Here is a 12,290-nt window from a genome sequence, read left to right as displayed (position 1 = left end):
GCCAGCGGTGGATAGTGAGAGAGCAGCAACTGTAGGGGGGATACGTGATAACCTGTTTAAAAAAATTACACTGCTTATATTTTTTCCTCAAAGATTCCCCTTCCCACTCAGCGCTCCTCTGTGGCCATATTTCTACCCGAAGAGCCTTCCAGTTGAGTAGCAGAGTTCACTAATAGAGACCCCAGTGTTGGAATTATTATTATTTATGCCAGACCACTAATTTAACCATTCAGTCCTTTATTAAATCCAAAGGCCAAATGGTATTTATACAATTGCTCTAAACATGCCTGAAGCCTATATAGTAAGCAATGTACTATATCCAGACAGTAACACAATACTTAGCATTTGATCGGGATACTTACAAATGGGCTAAACCCCAGGGTGCTTAGACAAAGCTTGGTCAGCCAATGAACCTTTTCAGAGTTTACGTCTTATGCTCTTTAACAAACAAGTGATGTCAGGGCCAAGTACTGAGTAGCTATAAACCAGTTTGAGACAATTCATCCTTAATTCCAGCCCTAACGCAGATCAAACTGTATTTCTCCCCAAGGCCTTTCCTCCCTCTCTCTGCCCCTCCTCCTTGCTGACCAACAGTATTTCTTTTGCATCTGGGTTCACACAGGCCCTAAATTTTTAGATGACACTCGTGTGCGGTGGGAAGGGCCATGCTGGCTCATTTTAAGACAGACTCTCTGTCTCATTTAAAACCATCCCGTCATCCCTGTTGGTCAGAGGCCTTTTTAGAAATCTTTCCTTATATTTTAGTTATTCTTTGAACCAGACATCCTCCCTACTTCATTCCTTCTAGCCTTATAATTCATTATTTCCAAGGCCTTCCTTCTACTTACTAGTCAGGGCTGTTCTTTAAGCTAACTTTAATTCTTTCATTTCATATTTATCCTACAAAAAATACCAGCCCAGCTTTACTGTTCCCAAATTGCTGAGCATATACCCTCTAAGATACAGGTCAGTGAGTCTTTCAGAATGGACAAAAAGAACAGGAGTACTTGTGGCACCTTAGAGACTAACAAATTTATTTGAGCATAAGCTTTCGTGGGCTACAGCCCACTTCTTCGGATGCACAGAACGGAACATATAGTGAGGAGATATATATACACATACAGAGAGCATGAAAAGGTGGGAGTTGTCTTACCAACTCCGAGAGGCCAATTAAGTAAGAGAAAAAACTTTTGAAGTGATAATCAAGATAGCCCAGTAGAGACAGTTTGATAAGAAGTGTGAGACGAAGTGAGCTGTAGCCCACGAAAGCTTATGCTCAAATAAATGTGTTAGTCTCTAAGGTGCCACAAGTCCTCCTGTTCTTTTTGCGGATACAGACTAACACGGCTGCTACTCTGAAACCTGTCAGAATGGACAGGTTGTTCAAATGGGACAACTAAGGGATGTTCTCCATTCTGCTCTGCGTTACATTTGGGGGAGAAACGATTTGAAGGAGCGAGAAAGAGTAACAGGTACAATCCAGAATAGATTCCCAGAGTGGGAGAGAGAAAAAGAAACATTCAGGGCTGTCCTGAAGGAGACTGAATAGAGGTTTTCACTCTCCCCTTCTGGGAACTCTCAACACACAACGGCAGAATTAGCAAGAACCTTGCTTCCTTGTCCTGGCAATGCCCTGCAAGCCCTTCTTCGCCCTACCACAGAAGCCTGGAAGGGGTTCATAAAAGCACTATAACCCTGTTGAAGATAGACCACCTCTCTCAACTTGCCAGAAGTATAAAATATTTGTTACTAATTAAGTTATTTTATGAAGTGCATCCAAACCTGTTCGGGGGTAGGTACCAGGCCTAATTCAGCCCAAAGTGGTTTAGAGCAATAGTTTGTGCAACGGCATCCACCAGAAAACCTGCTTCTTCACAGGAGAAAAGTGCTCGGCCTACCAGCTGCAGTCCCTTGGAAAAGTTATAGAGCCTGTCTTTGAAAAAACTACCCCTAATTTCTTTCCATTTGGATTTGACTTAAATTCGTTTTCAAGAGTGTTCACTAAAACTTCATCATACGCATTTGGTAACATTCTCAAACAGACTGTGCACGGCTCTCATTTAGGCAGCAAGTGAAACTTGACAAATATTCAGTACAGCTGTACACGGTCTAGTAAATCAGCAATACTCAATCTCTTTTCCATACTCAGTTGGTAGACAGAGCACATTTAAAAACAGCCATTGTAATTCTATACATCGGTGCAAGGGAGAGTATTTGGGTTTTACTTATTTCCCTTGCTAGCAGACAGAATTCTTTATCTTCTTACAACCACTCCAAAACTTACAAGTGTTTACAGAATTGCATTCGCTGTAGTTAAGTGAAAGCACAAATTAAGTTCAACAACATTTCATTGAGATTGATTTTTTTTTAAATACCTTCAAAGCCATGGATGAGAGTTCTTCTTCCATGAGGAAATATAAGTAGCGACAACTGTATAACCCATATAGTTTAAGGATAATGCAGATTATGAAATAAGACACCTCAGAATTACATAAAGATGCCTTTATTCTAAATCTAATTCCAGCTCCAGTGATGGCATTGATTTCTTAAGGATCTGAACAGTAGTTTCTTTCTCTCTTATCCCAGGAAGGTCACTCAGAAATAAATATTCAAGGTTCCTATAAATATATAAAAATTCACTCAGTGGCTACTTTACAAGACAGTGTGATTAATTTCAAAAGCACAGATACTTTCACCCTTAAATTAATTATACATATGAAGAGACTCTGGGGGCTGTAGGTGTTTCAAAGAATTTTTAATAGCGAGCCAATATTTTCAAAATTGGTTGCCTAAAGTTTTCAGAGGTGCTTAGTAGCTACAAGCTTCCACTGATTAATTTCTTAAAGTGCGCAAGGTGCTTTGCTGACAAAAATGAAGACAAGATCCCTGCCCCACATACCATCCTGCTCTTTTTACATTTTTTATTCCTATCGGAAGTCCTCCTAGTAACTTACTAAGGCCATGAAAGCCAAACTGGTTCCTCTTCACCATTAGCAAGGAGTTTGTCAATGCTTATACTCCTGAGTATAGTGCTGCTTGAAGTGCTCTTGACTAGGGGCTTCACTGGCTCCCATGCAGGGATTAAAAAGCAAACAAGGCCTCTATCCCAAAGACCTTAGGAGCTACATCAGACACAGCTAAAGGAAAGTGGTTAAAGTAAACAAAGATAATTGGCGGTGCGGTGTACTGTAAATGCCAGGGTGGATTTTGTTTGTTTTTGTTTTACGTTGAGGAGAAAGGGATGGGGTGCTCACTGGCAGAAAGCATGGTGAAAGTGGGTTGTTACTTCCTAAGCAAGACTCCCAGGTATGTCTACACTGCAATTAAAGACCTATGGCTGGCCCGGGTCAGCTGACTCAGGCTCATGGAGCTCCGGCTGCAGGGCTACAGAATTACAGTGTAGACACTGGCGCCGGGACCCTCCCCACTCACAGGGTCTCACAGGCCGAGCTACAGCCCAAGCATCTATGCTGCAATTTTGCAGTGTAGCATAGACACATCCTAACATAGTAGTCTAGAGGTGGTAGGTACATGTACTAATCCACTGCACTTGCAGAGACAATACCTCAGCACAGGGACAGCATGATCTGCTGTAATCTGCTGAGCAACCAACATTTCTGAATCTCACCTACAAATGGGGACTTGAAAAAAGGTTAACTATGAGGACATGATTCAGCTGTGGAGTCACATACTCTTAGGCTTCCTACTTTCAGCACTATAGCCTACAGTTCTACTTACTGAATTGTTGTTAGGTTAATGGGTTTGTTAGATTTTTGTGTGTTAATTCAGACTGCTAAAACTGATTTCTTAGAACAGCCCACACCGTTTTTGCTTTCATTGTATGTCAAAGACTATTGAAATCTAATGTAAACAAAAAAATAAATTTCAGTGATCCAATACTATTCTAAACATGCAAATATGGCAACAGCTAGAAAAGCCATGTTCTACAAGACAGTCCCTCAATGGCTTACGTTAGTTTGTGGAGTGCTATGATGCCTTTATCTGTGACATTCCCACAGGAAATTATCATCAGTCGCAGGAGGCTTTTCTGTAAACTCTCAGTCTCACTGATCCTCTGCAGACATTCATCCTGGATATAAATACAGTTGCTCAGCTTAATTTCCTCAACGTGTTTGAGACCATCTGGAAAAGAGAAAAATCATAATACAAGCAGCAAACTGCATGAGGTGCTGCCAATGGGTTTGCAGTTCTTATTCTCATGCTTCCATAAACTGGTGGCAACAGATGCCTGCATATGGAAGAGCCATAATGCATCATGAATTATGGTACTGTACTCTGCAGCAATCCCATTGTTGGCTTCACAATCGCAAAAGCAAGACTAAGGTTCTAAGGGCTTTTATGCGGAAGTAGGCAAATGACAGAAAATCAGCATGCCCAGCATGACTGATAAGTGCTGAACTAGCAATGCAATTATGCAAGAAATTTAAGATGTGTCCCCCATTTTTGTTCTTTGTTGTGTAAAGCAGTGGTTCTCAAACTAGGGCCACCGCTTGTTCAGGGAAAGCCCCTAGCGGGCCTGGCCGGTTTGTTTACCTGCCACATCCGCAGGTTCAGCCAATTGCGGCTCCCACTGGCTGCGGTTCGCCACTCCAGGCCCATGGGGGCTGCAGGAAGGGCGGCCAGCACATCCCTCAGCCTGTGCCGCTTCCTGCAGCCCCCATTGGCCTGGAGCGGCGAACCGCGGCCAGTGGCAGCCGCTATCGGCTGAACCTGCAGATGCGGCAGGTAAACAAACCGGCCCAACCCGCCAGGGGCCTTCCCTGATCAAGCAGCAGCCCTAGTTTTAGAACCACTGGTGCAAAGGACAACTGAAAGGCAATAGCTTTTTAAAAATTCTGTTTCTTTTAAATTAGAAATTCAGATCTTGCTTATCTGACTTTTCTTGGAAAAGACTATGGCTTCACAAATACCAAAAATTGGCACACGATTTAGAGTAAGTCTTTTTTATTCAGAACATGTAAAACCCTGGTTTGCATTAACGCATATTGAACTATGAATTTATTTAACTAATAAATCTTTGTTCCAATTGTTTAATGCTCTTCCAACTTCAAGTTATGGCTGACAAAACTCCTAATCCATCTGTATCCTAAAAGGAGACCTCCAGCAAAAACAGAGGTACAAATCTGATATTTCTCAATTAAACCAAACATTTTTCTTTTAAAAATCAAGCCTTCTCTATGAGTCACAAAGAAACAAAAAAAAAAGACACAACTGCTCAGTCTTTGATGCAAATGGATGAATTTTAAGGACAATATATAATTTGCAAAGCTGCGTCTTGGTTACCCAAATAATCAAATCCTCGGTACATGATGCAGGACTCTGTGGCATCGATTGCTTGTATCTTGTATTTTCCTAAAGGCCCTGTTGGGAGACCATTGTAGTCATGCTGCCATTTATCATAGCCTTGGAAACGAACCAGCGCCCCACACCGCAGAAGCCATTCAGAAGCTGCTCTATCAGGGCCAACAGCCTGTATACGTTCATAGTCTACCCTGTCAACATAGAACAAACATTTAGATCTTCCTAGACCAACATACAGCTGTATCACATTTGCACAATAAATATTTATGATGAAAGGAAAAGAGAAAGATAGGATTGAGTCCCAGGGCAGTGCTTTACACCAAGTCTGCACTATTTAAAAAAAATAATCTGGTAACCTGTGTTAATTTATATTTTAAATTAAAATTAAATGTTGGTAATGTAATAAAGAAAAATATTGCTAGCTGATTTGTCACTTGTATTTCTAACTAATCGTCTCCTTCTGTCTGTGCTCAGCGTTCTACCTCTGCCAACCCCATGCACTCATTAAACTCACGTTGCCCTACCTTATTAATTCAAAACTACTTGGTAGGCATGAAAATGCTACACAAGTACTGCAAAAGCATGAAACAGGCAGAGAAGTCTGTATGGAGGAGATATCCAGCATCTGCCCAGGATGAGGCTTTACAACAGTATTTGGGATTTTGCCTCCTGAGTCAGTTTTGATTCCATCATAGATTGCTACATATATGTCATTTCTGACATCTCTTTCGTCACGGTTTAATAGTAATACAAAGGGACACATCCCAGGAATTAGTTAAAATCCTGGGATCTATTCTATGAGGGTGCTTCTTAGGACATGGTGGAGAATGCTGAAGAAGACTGAATGCAGACTATGACTGTCTGACATTTGTTATTGGTAGAGAAATAATTAAATTTTAACTTTTTTAAAAACAAAAAACCTGTTAGTGCAACTAAATTATATTAGGAAGGATAATTCTTTAGACTGTCTTCTGAATACATGAAGGAAATTTAAATGCTAATGGAATCAAGGCTAAAGGAAGATGGGGATTTAGGAAGCTAAAATTTAAATTCTAACTAGTCTCAACCAAGGTAAATAAAATTACCCCACAGCATACTGATTAAAGCACACACTTTCCTTTGTAAATCAGTGATTTGGTTACCAGAAAACGTAAGAAATAATCCCTGTCTGACAACAGAATACTGTTTGAAAAGAAAAAACAGTTTTAATAGAAAAAGCTCTCTCCTGTTCTTCTGTGACTTGTAACTGGCTACTGTTGCTTATGCATTAACTGAATAACCACGCTACATTGTGATGTGCATCAGAGCTTTTAACTAGCACGTGAACTATTAAATACATCTGTTTTTCTTACTTGTTAAAAACTGCATTCAGCCATCCCCAGAAGTGCCTGTGTGCACCTGGGGTTGATAGTTTCTTTAAGCTGAGCACTGGTTGTATGAACTTTCCCAACAGCATCATAGAACTGAGAGATTTAGTGAAATGTCAGTTTGGTGCCTCTGTCCTCTTGCCACTAGTCACATACAAAGAAAACATATATTAGAGGTATTTTGTTTTGTTTAAATAACACTATGTCACTTAACTGAAGGATATTTTTAACTTTTTAGCTATTACAGATACAAATATATGTCATCAGATGCATCCCATTGACTGGCAGCCTGAAAAATGCTGAGGCGCTAAGAAAGAAATGCCATAGTTAAATCTGCAACTTGGAATCAAAGATCAGTTTTGTTTTCAAATTTTAAACAGATGGCATCGGCACTCAGATGTAAATAAATGCTAAGCCATTTATAGTCACAGTGACACTGCCGGCTGTTGATCTGATTTTACTCAGGCCACACCACTAGGACGGGCTGGTGCAGGTTGGAGAAGTCTCCTAAATGGGAGCTCTAGCTGAATCACATCCTCTGGGGATCCCATGGGATAGAGCAGGGGTGGCCAACCTGGGGCTCCGGAGCCAGAAGTAAATATGCGGCTCCTTGTACAGGCACCGACTCCGGGGCTGGAGCTGCAGGCACCAACTTTCCAATGTGCTGGGGGGGGGGTGCTCACTGCTCAACCCCTGGCTCTGCCCCCACTCAATCCCTTCCCACCCCCTCCGCTGAGCCTGCCATATCCTCACTCCTTCCCCTTCCCCCCCAGAGCCTCCTGCACACCACAAAACAGCTGATCTGGAGCTGGGGGGAGGGAGCAGCACTGACTGCTGGGGCTGCCAGTGGATGGGAGGCACTGGGAGTGGGGGAGCTGCTGACATATTACTGTGGCTCTTTGGCAATGCACATGGGTAAATTCTGGCTCCTTCTCCGGCTCGGGTTGGCCACCCCTGGGACTAGAGACTTTAAGGTCAGACGGGACCACCCTGCTCGCCTAGGCTGGCCACAGAGCCCCGGCCACCCGCCCCTAGAACTGACCCAGAGCCCCCGCCGACTCACTGCCGCCTTCACAGCTGGGTGTAGGGCCTCTGGCAGGGGACAGGTTGGCCCCCAGCCGGCGGGGCCCCGGCTAGTGTCGGGGCCCGGGGGAGGGATGGCCCGGTCGCGGGCCCGGCCAGCCTAGGGGCTGCGCTGAGCTCCCCCTGGCAGCGCACGCGCTTCCCGCCCCCCTGAGGCGGCGCAGGCCCGGCCCGGCCCGGCCCCGGGGGCAGGAGGAGACGCCTCCGGGCGACCCCCCCCCCCCGGCTACCGGGGAGCAGCGCGACGCGGCGCCTCGGGCCCGCTCTGACACCCGGGGAGCGGCGGCCGCGGCCGGCCCGACTCCTCCTCCCGAGGCTGTGGGAGGAGCGGGGCGCGCTCGGGCTCCGAGAGCCGCCGCGGGGACGAGCTCAAGATGCTGCCGCCGCTGCTGCGGGCGGGCCGCGCCTGGGGCCGGCTGGGCCTGTCCGGGCTGCACCAGCGCCGCCGCAGTAGGTGAGGCCGCTGGGGACGGACCCCGGCTCAGCCCCACCGCCCGGCCCGGCGCTAACCTGGCGGGAGGGGATTCGAACCGGGCCGCGTGTGGACGCGCCGACTTCGGAGTAGACGGAGCCGAAGTGGATTCGGTCCCTGTTGGCCCGAACCAGGCGAGCCTGTTGGGGGCGGCGCCCGCTGGCCGTGTGGGGGCTGGCGGGGCGGTACGGGACCGGGGCGGGGGAAGTCCGGGCTGGGGCCTGCCTGCCGCCGCCGCTCCCCTTCGCCCCTGGTGCAGAGGTCGCGGTTTGCTTTACTCTAGTGATCTTGCTCCCGCAGCGGCTCTAACGCTTCTCTTGTGCCAGTGAAATTGTTTGAGATTTAAGTTTTCTTCTACTTGAAAGATCCGCTGCTGGTGTGTTTTAGCCACTGTATCTCTTGTGCAATGCTAACAACACGCTGCGCCCCTCGGTTCCGTTTAGGAGGACGGGCAGAGCGCAGCTCACCTAGCACCTGCTCACCTAGGACCCAAGCTTTCCAAAAAACTAAGCATAGGCTTAACTGTACCCAGTGTGAGTAGTCCTGCTGATTTAATGGGCTTATTACAGGCAGGGCATAAATAGGCACGTGCGTGATTTTTTGCAGAATTGGGACCTGAGAGCACTTGTTGGCCTAACACTAGTGAAATAAACCAAAACACTTTGATGCCTGTGAAAGAATTAATGGGTCAGGCATGTTGAGTGCACAACACTATGGGAATCTCAAAAACTGAAACTATTGTCTCTTTAAAAATGTGTCACCGAGTTGGTGTCACAGTTTGACCCAGCCCCCTTCTCTGGACAGACTCGAGTTTGTGAGTTGACCCACTGGCTGGATCCTATGTGCAGTTGCAGACATCATATCTGCACCTCTTCCTTGGGACAAGGGGCTCTGCAGCCTAGCTGCTTTAGACCTCTGAATCAGTATCACAACCCCCTGAACCCTCAGTTGCTTACACATGTCTCATGAGTTCCACCTTGCTCTGGGTGCACTGAGCTTCTTGATTAACTGGAACAATGTGGCAGGCAGCCAATGAATACAAGTTTAGCAAAGTAATGTATTAAGTATAGGCACTTTACTCTAAACAGCATAGAGTTACAGATCTTTGAAGAAACCACAAACAGTCCTGAGATGATTCTGTTGCCAGCACAGAATGCCCGAGGACAGCAACAGTGGTTCGTTGCCCGGTGTGCTTCGCTCCAATAAACACACCAAGGTGGAGAAACAGACAAAGTTTATTTGAGATCTCAAAGCGGGATGCCAGGAGACAGACATGTCTCAAATGAAGCACCCAGATACAAGCCGTTTTTCTCTCTTTATACATAACTTCAGCTAAGCATTCTTATTACCCCCACACTACTCCCCCCCTGACTCCCCCTTACGTTCCCATGTAGCAGGCACACTATGCAGCTAGCAATTACATTAAGCAGGTTAAATCATTCTTGGCAGCAAACAATTCATCTCGTTAGTGACTTTTTCTTCAACTGTTATCTTGTTTTACTTTCCTTGATCTGTTATTCTGCCCCCCTTAGCCAGGTGCAAGCAGGCCTCATCATTACCTCCTGGCAGTAACAGGGTTGAGCTAGCTGTTGCACATTCCATACTCGGTTACTGGCCTGCTAGGTCGATTAGAGTTTAAACATGGAGGCACTCTGGGCAAGCATAAAATAACTTTGGTCCATTCAGGCCTAGTACAGATGCCTGATGACACCAACAATTCCTTCCCCCAGCCCCTTTAGTCTGATCTTTCCCCTTCTGTGAGCCTGAGGCCTGGTCAGCATCCTTAGGCTAGGCAGACTCTGCCTTGCTTTTCATCTCTCTCTGGACACGTTTCTTGGCATATGGCAGTGGCCACAGACAGCCTCCTTGCTCAGACTCACCCCTACTTAACTTTAGTCGCTGGCTCCTTTAGTCATGTAGCTAGCAAAAGAAACTGTAGAGCTCCCAGCCATTTGCTATAGGCTGAGTAACTCCAGTCCCTGCTCCCAGCCAGGCTACTGCATAGAAAGTTCATCGTTGTTGCAGGGGATCAGGAATACCTGGAGTTGATGGCTCTAGATTACTCTGTTATAGCTAGAGCACTGCAAAGCCACTGATATCGGCTTTATATCCACATCTGCAGATATCCGTGGGCCAGTTGCAGATCGCAGATGGATGCGGATGCAAATTTTGTATCCACACAGGGCTCTAGTCATAGCTTCTCAGACATGGTCATTCCATTAGGTATTAAGCCTATAATACAAAATGGATGCTTTGTTATGTTCACAGCATGCAGCCAGAAATGAGATAGGACACAAATACTCTTGCTAGAAGGTCACAATGTAATTTATTTTGTAGAATTCAGAACAAGTAACACACAAGAACCCCAAAACACAGAGAGAGAAAACAGCCTGCTCTCAGGTCACCGAGACACAGCTCACTCTACCTGGCTCTTTCCAGATTGTCTGCTGTGCTCATACTTTGCTACAGAGCCATCCAGGCTCTAGGCTGCAAGCTGGATTCAGAAACCCTCCCCACTCTTAAATTGATAGCTTGCAATTCCAACGCAGTCCTCAGTACACCACATTCTAATCCATAATGTGGATTGCAATGTAACATGAAGGTTACAATACAAAGTGGCGACTCTGCGTCAAAATGATGTTCTCAAAATAAATGGGGTCACAATTTTGATCATATTCACATAATAGGATTTTACTGTAGAGTAATACGTACTGTTGGTCCATGGACATGCAGTACAGAAACATGAAACATTTTTACGTCCCAGTGTCCATATCTTGAGGTTAGATCTGAATTTAGACTCATCCTTGTTTAATGTGAGGCACTTTTCAGATTGTATATATTTCAGTATCAGGGGCTACCAGCCCAGAGGCAGCAGGAGAGGCCCTTCCATTTAATCCAATAATGCATTTACGTTAGCTGCTGAAAGGACTGTGTCCATAGTCTTCTCCCCAAAATTTGTAAGATAAAGGTGCTCGTGCTCCACTGTGCAAATATCCAGACACCATCTCAGTTTTTAAGTTACTTTTCAAATAGTCTTCCTCAGAACTCCCAGGTGCCTACATGTGAACACAGGAAGTGTCTTTGCCTAGGTAGGAAATGGATCCTGTGGTGATGAGCAGCAGTGAGCTCCATAGCATCACAGGAGACAGTATTTTTAAATAAAATAAAAATACATTGAACAAAATTATTTTCATCTTGGCTAATCTCAGATATCATTTGTCTTCCTATTTCTAATGTGGTAGATTCCAACAGGACATTATTTGCTTATCTGTTGATTGGCTTTGTCAGTGTCAGCAGGTATGTTTGTAGTTGTGGGAATGGTGTTTATTATTTAATTGATGCTACAAAGTAAGTACAGAAGCACAAAACCTGTTCGTATGGGTCTTTCAAAAATAGTAGCTTTGGTTGGGATTTTTTACAATTTTTTGACAACTGAGTGGATTTTGAAAAAGGAAAGTAGGTATTTTAGAATGAGGTCTTTTCCCACCAGAGTTTCCCCTTTACAATACATCAATTTTTTGCTTAACTCCACTTAAGTGCTGATTCATAGATTTTAAGCCAGAAGAGACCATTTTGGTTATCTAGTCTGACCACTTGCATAACACAGGTCACCCAGTAATTCCTGCATCAAGACCATACCTTTTGGTTTAGCTACAGCATATCTTCTTGAAAGAAAGCCAATCTTGATTTAAAGAGTGCAGTGTCAGTAAGGGTTTACGCTGCAAACTAGAATGGCTCTAAGAACATAAGAACGTCCATACTGGGTCAGACCAAAGGTCCATCTAGCCCAGTATCCTGTCTTCCGACAGTGGCTAATGCCAGGTACCCCAGAGGGAATGAACAGAACAGGTAATCATCAAGTGATCTATCCTGTCGCCCGTTCCCAGATTCTGGCAAACAGAGGTTAGGAACACTATCGCTGCCCATCCTGGCTAATAGCCATTGATGGACCTATCCTCCATGAATGTATCTAGTTCTTTTTTGAACCCTGTTGTAGTCTTGGCTTTCACAACATCTTCTGGCAAGAAGTTCCACAGGTTGACTGT

General features: G+C 45.0%; 2 protein-coding genes across 9 annotated transcripts in view; one reads left to right on the top strand and one right to left on the bottom strand.

Annotated features, from left to right (window-relative positions):
- Positions 1 to 1,265: 1,265 nt before the first annotated feature.
- On the bottom strand, positions 1,266 to 8,649 carry DMAC2L (distal membrane arm assembly component 2 like). Of its 7 annotated transcripts, none has more exons than XM_045013707.1 (5): positions 8,523 to 8,649; positions 6,675 to 6,833; positions 5,305 to 5,513; positions 3,972 to 4,143; positions 1,266 to 2,618 (listed from the first exon to the last, which is right to left on the bottom strand). In XM_045013707.1, exons 2-5 carry the CDS (start codon positions 6,779 to 6,781, stop codon positions 2,504 to 2,506), a joined length of 603 nt encoding a protein of 200 aa, XP_044869642.1. In that variant the 5' UTR covers positions 6,782 to 6,833; positions 8,523 to 8,649; the 3' UTR covers positions 1,266 to 2,503. The 7 variants fall into 7 exon arrangements, with proteins under 7 accessions (XP_044869642.1, XP_044869636.1, XP_044869639.1 ...); XM_045013701.1 differs by lacking the exon at positions 8,523 to 8,649 and adding an exon at positions 8,283 to 8,424; XM_045013704.1 differs by lacking the exon at positions 8,523 to 8,649 and adding an exon at positions 8,304 to 8,386.
- Positions 7,933 to 12,290, top strand: part of L2HGDH (L-2-hydroxyglutarate dehydrogenase) — a 25,423-nt gene continuing 21,065 nt past the window's right edge. For both annotated transcript variants that reach the window (XM_045013699.1, XM_045013698.1), the window contains exon 1: positions 7,933 to 8,226. In XM_045013699.1, the coding sequence (XP_044869634.1) occupies positions 8,147 to 8,226 (80 nt within the window). In that variant the 5' untranslated portion in view covers positions 7,933 to 8,146. The remainder of the gene's footprint in view (positions 8,227 to 12,290) is intronic.

This window comes from Mauremys mutica, chromosome 4, assembly GCF_020497125.1.
Source record: "Mauremys mutica isolate MM-2020 ecotype Southern chromosome 4, ASM2049712v1, whole genome shotgun sequence".
NCBI classification, from domain to species: Eukaryota; Metazoa; Chordata; order Testudines; family Geoemydidae; genus Mauremys; species Mauremys mutica.
Note: the sequence above shows the minus strand (reverse complement) of the source record. Positions and strands in the feature narration are given on the sequence as shown.

Bases quoted from the DNA above. Each gene is read 5' to 3' on its own strand.
- DMAC2L (XM_045013707.1), bottom strand. From the start codon at position 6,781: ATGATGCTGTTGGGAAAGTTCATACAACCAGTGCTCAGCTTAAAGAAA. The intron at 5,514-6,674 runs GTAAGAAAAACA...CTATGTTGACAG, and splicing joins CTGAATGCAGTTTTTAACAA to GGTAGACTATGAACGTATAC. The intron at 4,144-5,304 runs GTAACCAAGACG...TCTCTTTTCCAG, and splicing joins CCGAGGATTTGATTATTTGG to ATGGTCTCAAACACGTTGAG.